Source organism: Parambassis ranga, chromosome 5 (assembly GCF_900634625.1).
Source record: "Parambassis ranga chromosome 5, fParRan2.1, whole genome shotgun sequence".
NCBI classification, from domain to species: domain Eukaryota; kingdom Metazoa; phylum Chordata; class Actinopteri; family Ambassidae; genus Parambassis; species Parambassis ranga.
The window spans coordinates 21,600,332-21,616,276 of NC_041026.1; the positions used below are offsets into that span (position 1 = coordinate 21,600,332).

General features: G+C 40.3%; 2 protein-coding genes across 8 annotated transcripts in view; both read right to left on the bottom strand.

Moving 5' to 3' along the window:
• Positions 1 to 12,640, bottom strand: part of cita (citron rho-interacting serine/threonine kinase a) — a 34,171-nt gene extending 21,531 nt beyond the window's left edge. For all 7 annotated transcript variants that reach the window (XM_028405075.1, XM_028405072.1, XM_028405069.1 and 4 more), the window contains exons 1-14: positions 12,542 to 12,640; positions 12,193 to 12,373; positions 11,915 to 12,056; positions 11,665 to 11,840; positions 10,517 to 10,618; positions 8,079 to 8,221; positions 7,830 to 7,923; positions 7,539 to 7,745; positions 7,219 to 7,372; positions 5,883 to 6,072; positions 2,592 to 2,697; positions 1,912 to 2,055; positions 1,624 to 1,743; positions 458 to 628 (exon numbers count right to left, since the gene is read on the bottom strand). In XM_028405075.1, coding sequence (XP_028260876.1) covers positions 458 to 628; positions 1,624 to 1,743; positions 1,912 to 2,055; positions 2,592 to 2,697; positions 5,883 to 6,072; positions 7,219 to 7,372; positions 7,539 to 7,745; positions 7,830 to 7,923; positions 8,079 to 8,221; positions 10,517 to 10,618; positions 11,665 to 11,840; positions 11,915 to 12,056; positions 12,193 to 12,294 — 1,851 coding nt within the window. In that variant the 5' untranslated portion in view covers positions 12,295 to 12,373; positions 12,542 to 12,640. The remainder of the gene's footprint in view (positions 1 to 457; positions 629 to 1,623; positions 1,744 to 1,911; positions 2,056 to 2,591; positions 2,698 to 5,882; positions 6,073 to 7,218; positions 7,373 to 7,538; positions 7,746 to 7,829; positions 7,924 to 8,078; positions 8,222 to 10,516; positions 10,619 to 11,664; positions 11,841 to 11,914; positions 12,057 to 12,192; positions 12,374 to 12,541) is intronic.
• A 1,472-nt stretch (positions 12,641 to 14,112) lies between these two features.
• Positions 14,113 to 15,337, bottom strand: LOC114435453 (beta-crystallin B3-like). The gene is made up of 5 exons (XM_028405129.1): positions 15,242 to 15,337; positions 15,039 to 15,154; positions 14,820 to 14,952; positions 14,576 to 14,718; positions 14,113 to 14,425 (listed from the first exon to the last, which is right to left on the bottom strand). Exons 1-5 carry the CDS (start codon positions 15,314 to 15,316, stop codon positions 14,113 to 14,115), a joined length of 780 nt encoding a protein of 259 aa, XP_028260930.1. The 5' UTR covers positions 15,317 to 15,337.
• Positions 15,338 to 15,945: the final 608 nt, after the last annotated feature.

Sequence of the window (15,945 nt, forward strand, 5' to 3'; positions counted from 1 at the left end):
CTCTCACCCCATGCATCCCTTTAGTAACAGGCTGCTACATCAGCACTGTGTGAAGGAGCACTATAGCAGTATAGCTCCTATATATACACATACTCACAGTTAACTATACTACCTCTTCTGCAATAACTTGGCTCTTTTATACAGTACAATAACTTTGTATGTATATAGTGTAAATTGTCACCATGCCTGATCATAATGTGGATAACTCAATACTGAAATGTTATCATCATAGGCATTCATTCATTTTTTATGTGTACAAAATAGCTACACTCTTGGATCCTGAATGACTGGCTAAGTTTAAAGGCATCATCTTACTAACCAGTTTGTCAGTGTTTGTATGTTTTGTAGTTTATTATAACCAAGAAGTAATTTTTTAAGTATACAAAGGCTACTATATGACAAAAAGTAAATCCGTAAATTGATATAACAACAAAACAGTATTGTGTTGCAAATATACCTTTTGTATTCTCTGCTGGTATTCCACTGCTTTCCTTTTAAGCTCTTCACTTGTTTGTCTCGAGTCTCGAAGTTCGGCTTCGTAGAGGTCACTGCGACGCCGAGCAGCTGACAGGTCCTCCTCTAGCTGCCGGATGGTCACCTGCATTTCCTCCAGCTGGGCATGATACTCCTAAGGCCAAAAACAGCAGAGGTGATCAATGAAAATTAATAATACTTTCCTAAGGTCACCCTAATAATAATAATAACAACAAGTCACCTTAGAAGTAGAATGTTTTTTTAAACTACTTACTACTTTTAAATTGAGGGTACAGTTTTAAAACTCGAATTAAGCGGGTCTTTATTGCTTTATTTTTAAGTAATACTTTACATTTGTCTACTAAGCTGATAGTTAAAGCAGCAACCGCAGTGTTATACAGACATATCTGCTGACAGTGGTCCATTGCGCAGTGATCTATAGAAACTGCTGTGCACCATAGAACTGTTTATCACCAAAAGTGTCCAAATCAAATATAAAAACTTGAGGGTTGCCACTGCAAAGCTGTAAGTTGCATTCCAAGTGAAGGGGAAAAAAAGACCTGAGTCGGAGAAAGTCTTTGCAGAGACAACATGCTACATAAATGATAGTTATGTCTTTTACTAATTAAAACTATTTTTGTTGCACACCAAGATTAGCAATGTACGCAACTCAACTAATTAGGCATTACTCAGTAATAGTCCAGATTTAATTTGTGCCATTTTGTTTTTAATATGTACAAGATGTCAATTTTGTCTTTAAATTACTGTGTCAGTCTCCTGTGTAAAGCCTAGTGAATCCCCCAGAGTAATGATCAAAGTCTCTACTGTACTGTACATTGCAGGGATGCCATCTGCGGGGATGACCTTTATGATTGCTAAGGACAAGAGAGTCCTCAGAGGGGAATCCCTGTCTGTGTAACAGGAATACACTGACAATGGGATATAATACCAATTTTATGAGTCCACTATCAGCTAAAAACAATACTGTGGCAAACTGCAGTATCCTTACTTAGGACACTGGTGGATGGTTGCTACATTTTGTTTAAATACTTTTGAGTGTTTATAAAAAAAAATCTCCAAATGCACTATGTTGTTATGGTGATGAAAAAGAGGAGACGGAGAATCTTCTGAATGAGAAAATTTACATACTTGCTCCTTAATCTCTTGCAGCTTGTTGCCCTGCTCGCGTATGTCATGCAGCAGCTGCATAGCTTTGTCATCCTCCCTGGAGACCTCCACACGTGCCTCCTCCAAGCTTCGCTTCAGGCTCTGCAAATGCAAATATGGACATAAAGTCAAGGTTGCTGTTGACCAGCTTTGATGCTCTTTGAAGTGTTGAGGACAGTGACTCAAAAGTCGCGTATAAACAGTAATAGTGTGGATAAACCTTTTTAAATTGTACAAACACACACAGACGAAGCTGGTAGTATGACTCACACTGCATTCAGTAATGTAGGTGGCGAGGTCTTGCTCCAGGATGCTCCTCTGAGTCTCTGAAGCCTTCAGCTCCACATCCTTCTGGTGAAGCACTGACTCCAGGTCAGTCATTTTACGCTGAAACCTGGAGATTTCCTGCTCCATCTTAGCACACCAGAGAAAACATTAAAATATAAGTGAAGGCTGGTTAGTGTTACATCTGATGCCTTAAATGCACCAGAATGTGCACTTAAAGATCCAAATGATAAAAACTATTTCTGCAACCTAACCCAAAATCATGAATGCTACAAAACATGCAGAAATACTATTGTTCATACAACCAGATTGGCTAATTACAGCACTAACAGAAGCTTCTTTGATCTGTGTTAAGCCAGTCAGGCAGAATAATCACAATAAATCTGTTCATAAAGCAGCAATTATGGACCAGTTTTGCTCTATAAAAGGTTCCAAAATACAGAAATCAAATTTTGTAATTTACAACTACTGAAGAGTCAATATCAATTTCCCTTAAAAACATAAATTGCTGAACATGTTCATGTTATTCTTTCACTAGAAAATAAAATACATATCAAGGGTATGAAAAAAAATAAACTGAGACAGGACTGCAAAAATTTACCCATTAGATTAAAGCTTGGGATTGAAAACATGACTGACAGAATAAAGTTGCTATACAAATTCACCTTGTGACATTTGTCTTGAGTTTCTTGTAATTCTTTACTTTTAAGGTGCAGTTTCTTTTCCATCGAGTTGGTCTTTGCAGGAGAGTTGAGGCCTGCAGACACTGACCTGTAGCAACAACATAAACAGAAGTTCTTTAGTCATACACAAATACTTCCATCGCATTCATATGATCCAACATGTGCCCATGAGGTCCACTGTATCATAAGTCAAAGAAATCATGAACCAAAAAAGCAGTACGTTCAGAAGTTATATGGTTATAGCTGAAGCCTAATTACAATAGGATCTATGGTGTGACTTTGGTGCAGTAGCTGCACATCATGGCCTCGCCTGTCTGCCTGTCTACCATCCACACCCCAATGAAAAAGTCCCAAAATCTTTAAACCATAACAACAAGGAACGTAACCGCAAACCTCTAGTAATTGAAGTCAACCAAAGTGCAAACTCAACACTCTCATAAGTTAGCAGGTGGCATAAAATGCATTTTTTAAGAACAGTACTATGTACAATCTCACTGTAACAATAAGGCCCAGACACCAATTAGGATAACATTCAACAGGTCCTTTTTAAAGTGACATTGAGCTGAGTATATTTTATGTATTGTGGTTTGTTCAGGACAAAACAGAATACATAAACAAAACAGCTGTGCAGACCTGGGAATATTTGGTGTTCACCAAACAAAATAATGTGACAGGATAAAATGAATGTTGTTGGGGTTGGTCTACACAGAGTGCAGTCCCATGCACCGAATATGTAAGGAAATGTCCTATTTGTTCCCATTGTTTTGTTTTTGGAATCTTGAACACCAAGTTAATTCCCACAGATAGACAATTCTGCCTATAAGACTCGAAATAGATGAATGTATGACTATATGAATGAGTTCACAAATACCGCAGAGATCTTTGATAAAACTGACTCAGACTGAGTCACTGTGTTAAAAATAATCATGAAATCGCTCCCTTTCGCCTGCATTAAGAAACACCCTTAAAAAACACACGCCACATATATGCTGTATATAGACAGACTATACAGACAAGCCCACACACATCTGGCTCCTATTACTAACAACCAGCAACACTCCAACCAGTCCTCCTCACAAGATCTGGAATAAATAAAGAAGCATTTTAGCTGGATGATGGTGTGTTGCAAATTAGAAATTTACAATACACATCCAAATTCATAAAGTACTCCAGGGCCTAGTTGAACAGTTTAAGAGCCCAGTGTACAAATAAAGCAGCAATTTACAGTAAGCCCTCAAGTGAGGGTTTTCAGGTTATCCCCTTTTATTTTTGTCCTCCTGAAAACACTAAAACTATGTTCCAGTTGATGGATATCTTCATCATCTTGTTGCTTAAACCTGAAATCTTCAGAGAAAATAATCATAATATTTTTTAATAATATTAAAAAAACATAGTTAATGCATCAGGCAACGCATATTTTTTTAACAAGAGAAAATGTTAGGACTCTTTGTTCGTTGCTGGGGAAAAGGGTAGTTGTGCTGCCTTTGAACTGTGGAGGAAAAATAAATGGGTAGCCAGTGCAGACTGCATTATTCAGGAGAATCAAGGGTAGACTCAATGGGACACAATGAAAGTGTGAAAGTTAAGCTTTGCAACACTGTTCAGGTACAATACCATGCAGTCCAAAACAATGTATATATGTATCTACATAGTTAGGTTAGAAGAATTTAAATGCAAGATATAGACAGGACAGAAAGCCTAAACCCTAACAGCACAGAATGAAAGGTCAAGTTGTCACTAAATGTTAAAAGATCATTCTCTGGGGACCACAACAATCCAGATATGCCCACTACAGCCATCTGCAGTAATCTTTGAAGGTCTTGTGATCAGTATGTGTCAGAGTATCCTATTCTTAACTGAAGCGTGAGATGACTGACAAGACAGATTGACCAACTGACACCATTGTCATGCCAAATCACTCATGGAAAAAAATCTCAACTGGAAATAATGTGCACATTCTCCAAGACACCCCAGAATATCCTTCATTAACTCAAAGTCCTCAAAAAAGCACATTTTCCCTGGAAGTTTTAAGTCAACATTCAAGCCACATTGCCACATTATGATTTTCTGACACTAACCCAAAGACGGCTTTTGAGGCAAGCTGTTAAGGGGATTTTGTTGTCAAGTTTTACTAATGAGGAGTCAGACAGACAAGTTCAAAAGAATTAAAAAAAAAATAGGAGAAAGCCCCAAACACATGATTAGCATTTCATTATGTCTGGCTCTGGGTTCATTCCTCCCTTTTTGGCATTGTAATGAAGAATGTGTGTACACACATATGCAAGCACCCACACACAATTGTGACACATTCTATGAGCTCTGCAGTGCTCATAATCAAATGCAGCAAAGAAAATGACTGGCTTTAGTTAAAAACCATGAACAGATGACTGATGGTGTAACAGCAAGGGACAGAGACATTAGAAGAGGGAGAAAATAAGAGGAGGAGATGAGACGGGTAAAGATGGGGGTGGGGACTGGGAAAAAAAAACATCACGCTAGTAACCATAGAAATAGATTCTCTCCCCCAATCTGAGCTCTCATCATTTTTCCTGTCTAATCTGCTAACGCTTTTTCTTCCCTTTCTGTTGCTGCTGCTGTCATGATCTGCAGTCTCCAGCACCATTAACCTGCGTGAGCACTGGTATAGGGCTACAGAAATGAAATCCATTCTTTTTACTTTATTATTAGAGGTTAAGAAGCCAAACACCATTGGGATATTTACAGTCCAAAAACCCCCATCATAAAAGTCAGGATCCTATTATGCTCCAGAGAAACGGAGAAAGCACAATAACAGCAGCGAGGGTGGGAGTGTGTCTGTGTGTGGGGCTCCACTTCTCAGCAACCCTCATTGACACACTCAGCCGCATACCAATCAGTGTGGATGGCAAGATAACAACAGCTCACATATACTGTTCCATTCATTTGATCCATCTGTGCATTGTATTAACTATGTGAGATCTCAGTGCAAAAAAAAAGAAAAACAGAACAGACGGCAGCACCAGAAAAAGGGGGATCCCTCCCCTCCCTCATTCCTTGTCTGACACAGCATGGCCAAACCCATTTCAGCCCCGACAGGGATCTTTGCCCAGGCCACCATGCTAGGTCATCTGAAACAAGACTACCTGGAAATTGTCATAATGAAGAGTCTAATTGTAGAAAAGCAGCCAATGCTACTTAAGGGTCTTTACCCAGCAAAGGTGTTTAGAGAGGTGTATGCAAGAGATCTCTGCATAGGTCTCGACATATAATGATAAGTAAACAGGTAGCACTTACTCAGTTTTGGCCAATACCGTCAATGTTCTGCTGAAGAACCAGCCTAAAAAGGGCAGATCCTGGCCCTGGAAGCCCGCCGGCTGTGCTCCTCTCTGGGCTGCTGAGGCTGGCCGGGGGGCTGCCTGCTCCGGCTCCTCAAAATTAGAGGTGTCATCTTCAGTATGCAACGCAGGAACGAAAGGCGGGAGAACTGCAGGAGAAGAGGATGAGAGGAGGGAATAAGAGAGGGCAAGGGAGGAAGGAAGCAGCTATGAAAGAAGGTAGTAAAAATGCTAAAAAAAAAATAAAAAATAAAAAATAAAAAACACAACAAGGAGAAAGGGAAGAGAAAGGAAGGGAGCAGGAACAGAGCAGAGCAGTGGGAAACTAGAGTGCGGTAAGTCGCGCGTTGATGCACATGCTGCCTCTGTCCCTCCCTCCTTCTCCCTCTCTTCCTCATACACACATGCTCACTCACTCTCTCTCACTGCAGCAGAGCAAGCTAATCAGCTGGAGCCAAAGATGAAACATAAAACACTATCTGTGTTCAATTGCCAATGAACCAAGGCTGTAATTTCGATTCTTTTGATATATATTACTCAATGACAAACAGTTTAAGGAAACATGCAGAGAAAACCGCTGAAACGCAAACACTTTTCAATAAACAGCTTCATTAATTTTCTGTGTTGACATTTATAACCCGAACACAGCACAGAGGAGATGACAGATGTCAGAATAGGAGGGTATATAGCACAAGCTATTTAGCAAAGCAAAGCAAAAACTCATCACCCCTGCAGCTTTAGTTCTGAATTACAAAAACACTGTAGGGATGTGGTCCTCCAGTGTGACAATGAATCCCTGGAAATGTCTATTAAAACTGAGTTTTATAGTTACATTTCCCCAACAGCTGGTTAGGAGAAAATGTCTGATGACGTTCACTAAACACACATGCAGAGTATTTCCTGCCACAGAGAGCGTGTCTGCCGTCTCCTGCGTAAAAGATTTGTGCTGTGTCTGTAGAGAAGCAGATGAGTTGCAGATCTTTACTCTGTCCGCCTCGCTTGTCGTCTTTACCTCCCTCCCATTCTCTTCCTCAGGAAAGTGCTGGCCTACTGCCAACGGCGCACAGAATCTCATTATTTCACTACCGCCGACACCACTAGCAACACAATTGGTGTTTGTTGTTTATGTGCTCGCACAGGCACACAGTACACTCTATATTATAAACAACATTAATATTTGACAAGTCGTACATTATCTGTCCACTCCCATGAATCCAGTAGCCCATTCATTTGAAGCCAAATTGAACATTTCTACTAGAAAGACAGCAGTCTCATGGGGAAAGGAATCTCCTCACCTTGTCTTAAGTTGTTCCAGTCTACACTAGAGAAAAAGGAATGACAGCGGAGTCTTTGGTAACCCAGTCGCTCTTTTGCTCCACACAGCAAGCTCTGCACCAGGTCTACAAACTGTTTACTGACCCGTGGCTCCTCTGGAAACTTTAGATATCGCTGTGGACAAACACCATAAGGATTAATCAGACATTATCCAATTCAGACAAAACCTTTTACTCTCTATACTCTGGACACTGCAGAGATCTTTTATTTCTTCAATCTACTGAAGACATATACTGTTACAGATTAGATACAACCAATAAACAATGAACTGTCCTTATACCTGGAAGTTAAGAATGTTGTGGATGGTTTTGGTAGAGGTGCCTTCAGAAAAAGGTGACCTGGCATAGATCATTTCATAAGCAATGACACCAAGGGACCACCAGTCACACTCAACCCCATAGGTACTGTGAGAGCCCCCATTCATGGCTGCCAGGACCTCGGGGGAGAGAAAGTCCTGAGTCCCAACAGGCATTGTGGGAGCGGCCACCTGGAAAATTGTTAATTTAAAATGTGATGTCACTGTCAGGAATACTGTAGTTGATACACAGAGCAAATTCTATAATCCACTTACTGTTTTGTTAGCAGTAAGCCTGGCAGCTGATCCAAAGTCGGCCAGCTTAATGTGACCAGTCCGATCAATGAGAACATTCTCAGGTTTGACATCTCTGAATGTGGATAGTTAGAAATACATTTGATATTGCTTTTACTGCTGTAATTTCTACAGTTACGTGAATGGAAAACATTTGTATACAAACATATGGAATGCTTAAATTTAGGTAAATGAAATTTTTTTTCTTGGATTAGGTAGCCAGTGTCTTACCTGTGGATGTAACCCAGCTGGTGGACTGCATGAATGGCCTCTACCATCTCAGCCAGATAAAACTGAGCCATTGACTCATCAAACTGATCCTCATAGCGATTTAACAAAGACATCAGGTCTCCGCCTGGCAAGTACTCCATTGCCTAAAAAACATATTTGTATAAAATGAAGGAACTGGCAGCGAAAAAACCTATAACCAGCTGAGTATGTGTGTCTGAATTTGATTAAAAGTGTCATGTATCAAATGCTGCTGAATCCTTTATGGATGCTTCTAAATATGTCTATATCTAGAAGGGTACAACACAGCAACAAGTGTAGAACCACATGCTTGAGCTTAGATCAAAGCTCTTTTTAAGCTAAAGCTCACAGGGTGGTTCTCCTCATTATAGATTCAGTTATGTAACACAGGATACTATTGCAGATACTACTGCAGCGGTCATCAATTGCTAAAAATATACCATGAATATCTGCACAATCCCTTCTGACTGTGATGATCGCATGTTAAGTGTCGACGTGTTTTCAGTCAAAGCAACATGCAAGAAAAACATATGTCCTTCTGAAATGTCAGTCTTTAAGAAGTTTGGAAACATAAATCAACCTTGGGCATGTTGATTTAGATTCTCTTTTTCTGTCTGCTGCTAAAATGAAAGGCATTGGTCAAGACAATTTGAGCTATATGACTGCAGCCATAACAGGCAAGAGCCCCTGGCGCATGAATGGTCTGTTTGAATGAATGGGAGCATTCTCCGGTGTTACCTAGCAACAGGGAGACTGGGTGCCTGTCTGACACACGGATAAAGATGGAAGCTTTGTATTTTCCTCCATGCTCAGTTAGGGAGCAGGGTGAGACAGAGGGGGAGTAAAAAGAGAAAGAGGAGGAAGAATTGAGACAGACATGCAGGGGGCATGGAGGAAGGTATATAAAGGATGGGAAGGGAAAACAAGGGAAGGCAGTAAAAAACATGAGGCTTGGCTGAACAGGAAATGCTTTTTCCTATAACGTAAGCAATCGAGGTCATCAGAGAAAGTATAGATTCTTTGTGAGATTAATAGCCATCAAAATGATTACACAGGCTGCTCTCTCAGGAGTAAATTACCACAATGCTTTGTGGCTAAAGATTAGACCCTTAACATTACATACATTATGGGATATGTGCCTGTTTCCCCCTTCAACCACTGTCAGATCATTTCCTCATATTATTGCTGAAGTAAATTATCCTTGCTGCATCATAAAAAAAATCAAATAAAAAATAAATAAATTGTGAGCATCATCCTGTTTTTTGTTATTTCACATTCAGTATATTTTTTCAGTTTTTGTACCATTATAATATTACTATTATTATGTTTATTTAGTAGGGACAAAAGCATTATTACAGTCTTAACAGCAATCGATGCCCTGTCCATAGGTCATCTAGCTAATAGCTAATTTGCAGACCAGGTCCCTAAGACAATACAAATACAAACAAATAAAACCGAACACAATCATTAAAAACAAACGGTACACATAATACAGACCATTTACAATACAAGAGAAGTGCAAATGTTGGACTAATGTTCACAGGTTTGAGTGGTTGCAGTTATTAAGTAACCCAGTGCAATTCCCAAAGACTGACAACAAAATCTAAGAGGTCCAGGGGCTAGCCAGCTAGGTAACATGATACCACAACAAAACTTTGAAGTTGATGGAAACAGGTTACCCATTTCCCATTTCACTGAACACAAGATGTTTCTGTCATGCAATGTCCCCACTTATAATTTTATATATACTAATGTCAACTCAGGTAACTTTTAGCAAATATAGATAATAACCTAACAAACTAAATATCTGACACTGCTAATACACAGGTGTAAGCACAGTTCAATAAATGCTTTCGAGTGAACAGATCACAAATTCATACAAAAATAAACTGCTTTTAATATTTAATGCTCCCTGTGTAAAGAGACCAAACCTAGAAAATGGCAGCATGGATATTTATTTCCCCTTTATCTCCAAATAAAGTGCAAATATCAAATGGTTTCAAGACGATAGTGTGAAAAATAGATATTATAAATTATTATTAAAATAACGACTTCAGAGGGTTTATTTTCAGTCAGTGGATTAGGGATGGATATTTTAAACACTCACATCTGTGGTTAAAATAACCTTCCATATATACAACTGAACTGGAGTCTACAGCAGAATAGTCTTCCTCTTTTTGCAGCATGTTTCAATTAAATAGACCACTTCCACACCACAACATGAAAGTCTTGTACTTCTTGCATATATTATAGCATGTGGATAACATCAAGGACAACAACTTATGAGTCATTTGCTTACCATTATTCCCATTTGACCTATGTTAATTTGATAACGACCCTTAAAACAATCTGATACAGAGAAATGTATATTATACAGCCATAGTCAGTCCATTCTTAAGACACAAAAACTGCAATCTCACCAGGTAGACATGATCTTTATCCTGGAAGGCATATAGAAGCTGGGGGATCCAAGGACTGCTGCTCAGAGACAGGACTTTTCGCTCCTCTTCATGAAAAACAACCTGAATTGAAAAGGTATATAATCATTATATATACTGTACATGTTAAAGAACCAAGTGCACCACACAGAAATTTCTATTGTAAATAACATAGGTACTGGATGCACTGTATCCATTACTTTTGTAATTTAATGTGCTATAAATGCTATCACATCTTTAGTATTTCATTCAGGTAAACAGTGAGAAACTCTTAATACAGAACTCTTTTCTGTACTTGTGTCCTTTGTAAGGACTGGTGGAATGGACAAAACATTTCTTTGTTCAAAATGTTTCCTGCTTTGCTCACTTCAGAGCCTTTGCTGTCACAGCTTGTACTGTTCTTACTGAGATCTCCCCTATGCCATAGAAAACAGCTGTGAAACACTGCACCCTAATTCTACTTGATTCTAACTCTTCAGCACTCTCTAGTGGATCTTTTTGCGGTTACACCACTGTAAACACAGCTTGCTTGCATGGATAAAACTCTAACAGTTTTAAATATATACACTTTACAAAGAAGCAGGATAAATGTATTCCACTTGTGCAAACACACATTACATTCTTAATTTAAGCTTTTGTTTGATTCATACGTATGCTCATTATAATCTCATAACTTTGGCTTGGCTGTAACATTAAATGACAATATGGCCCACAAAAGTGTAACAAGTAAGCCAGCATCCACTGGAACATTTAACTTTAACTGGGGACAACAGTGGCGCAGTGGTATAGCAGGGTTGTCTAGTAACCAGAAGGTTGGTGGTTCGATCCCTGTGGCGCGCCCTGCTAGTCATTGTATGACACTGCTTGGCAGCAGACGTAAAGAATTTCCCTCTGGGATTTATACAGTATCTAAAAAAAAAAAAAAAAAACTTCACCTGAGAAGCCAGCTGGCCATTTTTTTTCAAACTGTGCTTTTCCTGCTTTGACATATAATATGGCAAATAAATAAATGGAGAAAAAAATAACAGACAACAGCTTTAAGTAGTAGAAATAGAAAATTCCCTATTCTCTGTGCCACATTTTATCGTTTTATTCAGTCTTTAAGCAGAAGGAAACAGTATAAAACTTACATTTTCTTGTGTACGTAAAACTGTCTTGTTCATGACTTTAAGTGCACAAACGTCTCCAGTGGCCTTCTCTCTGACAACCTGGACTTCTGCAAAGCGACCACGGCCCACCACTGCACGAAGCTCAAAGTCCTGAGGCCCAGGCTGCAGGGTCCGCAGGTCTGACACCACTTCAGAAACTGTCTCACAGAAAGACACGTTTTTAGGCATAGTTTCTTCTGACATCAAGTCTGTGTGTAAAATGTATACTTACATTTATTGACAAAGTTTGCCACATGCTGTATCCTCATTAGCTCTGGGGAAGTGCACTCCTGGTAGAGTAACAGGAGAGCCTCCAGAAACTCCTCCCGTCCTAATGTGCATCCTCCCTGCTGCCCGCACAGGCTGACTCGTCCCTGGGGATGTCATAAACACAGAAAAGAGATGCCAACTACTATTACAGTTACTGAGACTGCTTATCAAGTGAATTGAGTGTCTGAAACAACATGTCTGTACTATTAAGGGCACGGGAAAACCTGTACATTACTTTACCTGAAACACCTGGTTTAGTCGCGAGCTGCGGCTCGTGATGGGGTCGGCAGAGGATGACGGCGTTTTCAGGCTTCCCTGACTCACGTATTTAAACTTCAACATGTCTTTTTAGCAGTAGATGATCTTATCGGACGATAAACAGTGAGACTGTTTTTCTTGCGCCACAAGATATGACTGAGAGCTACGGACAAAGGAGAAAACTGTCAACAAATATCTGCAATACCTCCACTTAGCGGTTAACGGTGGCTAACGTTTGATTGTAATATCGCTTTAAATATAAACACGATACACATACATGTCTTTCATACATGTCTTTAAAGATAAAGCGATGCGATATAAGATTACTCACCACAATGCCATGTAGCTATCTACAGCATTCTTTTTAGTTTACAAAGAAACATTCATGTGCTGAAGCGCTGTTTTCTTCCCGGTTACCCACGTTTCCGGGTTAACTTTCAAATTTTGCGCGTTCCCCGCCCAGTTCCCGAGCTTGCTGAATGAAGACGGTGTATGATTGGATAAAGCGACATTACAGGGGCGGGCACAGAACTGTTTTAACCAATGACTGAGAAGTGACAACACAAAAGAGGGTCGTACCATCGGGGCTGAGACCTAGCTTGTTGACCACCAACTCCTATTATGAAATAATCGGTGAAAAACATCTCTTATCAGTCAATATAGTGTCACTTACCACATATTTGTTTCTTAACAGTGTCCTGGTGGTTTATCTGAAAATGATTTGATAAATGAAAAGATCGGTATATAAATGGGCGTGGCAATGTAATTGACAGGTCTGCCGTCGAATTACTGTTTGGAGGAAGCTGGGAGGCTCAGACACCGCTGCACTGGAGCAGCCTGCTCCTGGTTTCCCTTTAGTAGTTAAATTAAAAATTTCCCGTTGTTTGTAAGTGTAGAGGCCATTCTGTACACTACGTTTTTGGCTTCACTCAACATTCGGTTCATTTTAATTCTCTAGTGGAGATAAACTACCTGCCAGGGACCAGGCCAAGACACCTAACAGTATCCACCTGGTAATGACACCAACCTGAAAGTGAATGTCAGCCTACAGGGCAAAGGGCTACAGCTGCTGGATCCCTTTGACAGATGGAACCTGAAGAACATGCAGGACCTTATCAAGGTCAGGAATCTGAAAAGACATGAACTGTTCTTGCTGCTGCTGATCTCATGACAGAAATGTTTTTATTTGTGCAGGTTAATGGAAGTAGAAACTGAACTCAACCTATCGTTGAGAAGGGAGACTGCATGGACACCATTCATAATTCTCAAATGATGGGACCAGAAAACCACTTTAAGTTCAGCTTTGTCTGAAAAAAGGTCAGACCAGCATCTTTCTTATTTATTATCCTCTGCCTGTAACATACTTTTTTATTCATTAATTTATTCATAACAACATTTGCAATATTGTTGTGTTTAACGTGCCTGTGCAACTTGAACATTACACAAAACAGTGGTAGTGTTTTTTTGTTTGTTTTTTTTTTAAAACAGTCTTGGCTGTACAGTTTTATATTGATAAAACTCTTCAGCCCTGATCTCCAGCTAAACTTAAACGCAAGTATGCTAAGGGCACATGAAAAACATGTGTTATTTGTTGTTGTTGGTACCAGTTTGTGTAGTAACAGCTGTTCATTCATCTGTTGGACTCATTTAACAGATGATGTGAATGCAGTTTATATTTGTGCTTTACTATAGCTCTAACTCTAATGACCACATGTTTCTGGTCATCATTAGTACACAATAAATGGCATGAAATAAATTACATGTAACCAAACTCAGGGCCAAAACCTTTATTTCCAACAGAGATACATAATTCATTATTGTGAGTTCCAATTTCCCATAATTGCGCTATCAGAAGGCCCAAACCTTTCCCCAGCTGCTGTGGGAGGTGCTAGAGGTGTGCTGTTAAGATTGGGGTTGAGTTTGGGATTTAGGGTTAGAAGTAGGGTTAGGATTAGGGGTGGGGTTGGGATTGGGTGGTATGGGGGTAGGAGCAGGTGCAGGGGCAGGAGCTGGGGCTGGCCCTGGGCCAGGGGCTGGGGCAGGTGCAGGGGCAGGAGCAATATAACACCCTCTCTTATGCCACTGCATGTCCCGCACACGTCGGACGGACTGGATCTGAGGTGCAGTGGCTCCCCAATCATTCCAGTGCTTGAAGTCTCCATGTTCAAACACATACTGGCGCCCTCTGTAGCCTGGATACGTGTATCCCACCCACCTTCAGAGAAGAAGAGCAGGAGCAGTATTATACTATGCTATTTCCAGGATGAAATTCTGTTACACATGTTTTTATAACAAAAATACACAACTATGTTAACTATCCAAGAAAATATATCTACTATTTATGACTGAGAAGACTTTATCTTACGTTCCATTGATAGCCTTAGCACTGGCAACCCGGTCCTGGAAACCATGAGCCCACAGACTGGGGACATCTTCATCAACAATTTCCATCTTTCTGCCTTCAAAACTTGTGTTCTCAAACAGGTGCAACTTGTGATCAGCACTGTCCTGCCGTGACAAAAAAAAAACACAAAACCACACATTTCCACACCTTCAGCAAAAAGTTACATTGCTAATAGCTTCACATCAGCAGCATGCCAGGTACTGACCACTTTGAGAGGCCTGAAGGAGCTTAGACTGTAGCTGCTCAGGCGGTTAGTCCAGGTGCTCCAGCGGGGATATTCTCCTTTCTCGAGCACAAACTGCTCCCCTGCAAAACCTGGACGCTCAAACCCCACCCATCTGATGACAAAAAAATCACATAAAAAAGTAAGCATTCATTCCAAGCAAAGGCAACAACACATGATTTTTTTAGTGAGATCACTTACGGTCCCGACTCTACAATGACTGAGCTAACTCTTTGTGTCTTCTCCATCACATCTTTACATTCACCAGACAGCTCCACTTTTTTTCCACGAAAGTTCTCAAACTCAAAAACAGCCAACTAGAAAACAGGAGGTAAATCATTTTCCCCTCTTTGGTTTAACTTTAAGATTAACACATTGATAAGTTATCAGAAAAATCTGTTTACCTTATATGTGGCACCAGCCCCTCCTTGGCCTTTCTCTGCAGGCAGCTGGTCTGGGGTTCCCTGCTGTTCTGTCATTTTTCGTCTACAAAGCACACCAATCAAACTGATGAGACATTTAACAGCTTGATATTAATAATTTCCTGCAACATTGGTCACAGGACTGTAGTTTTTAGACATTTGCACACTTTTGTTTGCGTCACCAAATCCTATATTATATCATCAACACATTAGCAGTGCATATACAATGCTACTTAAGAAGCAAGCATTCAGATGCAAATAAAAGAGGTAACAAGGAGGAACGAAAAGCCAAAGACCTGTTGAGGAGGGGGATGAGTCTTATTACCTGGTTGGCTTGTGCTTCCCTGCACCCCGTACAAGCCACACGCTCCGACTTTCCTCTTTATTTTCTTTCTCTTTTCTGTCTGTCTCAGTGTGAGTGTGTGTGTGTGGTTGTGGAGGCCTGGTGAGCGGTTGGTGGATGCCAGTGGGGGTATTTATGGTTTATTTCTGGCCACAGCAGCAAAAAGCCTGTTGATGCAGCAAGTCTGTCGCACCCATTGTGTCCATCACACTGCTTCTCAATAGGCTTTGCCCTCTGTCCCTGGCACACTGGCAAATGCTGCCCAGCTCTTGCCCATGCTGCCATCCCAACCATGATCCTATAGTGGGCACACACACTGACTGCCAGCCAAGAGAATGAACAG

Coding starts and splice junctions, on each gene's coding strand:
- LOC114435453 (XM_028405129.1), bottom strand. CDS start 15,316: ATGACAGAACAGCAGGGAACCCCAGACCAGCTGCCTGCAGAGAAAGGC. Junction 14,719..14,819: donor CCTTCAGGCCTCTCAAAGTG/GTCAGTACCTGG, acceptor TTGTCACGGCAG/GACAGTGCTGATCACAAGTT. Junction 14,426..14,575: donor GCTAAGGCTATCAATGGAAC/GTAAGATAAAGT, acceptor TCTTCTCTGAAG/GTGGGTGGGATACACGTATC.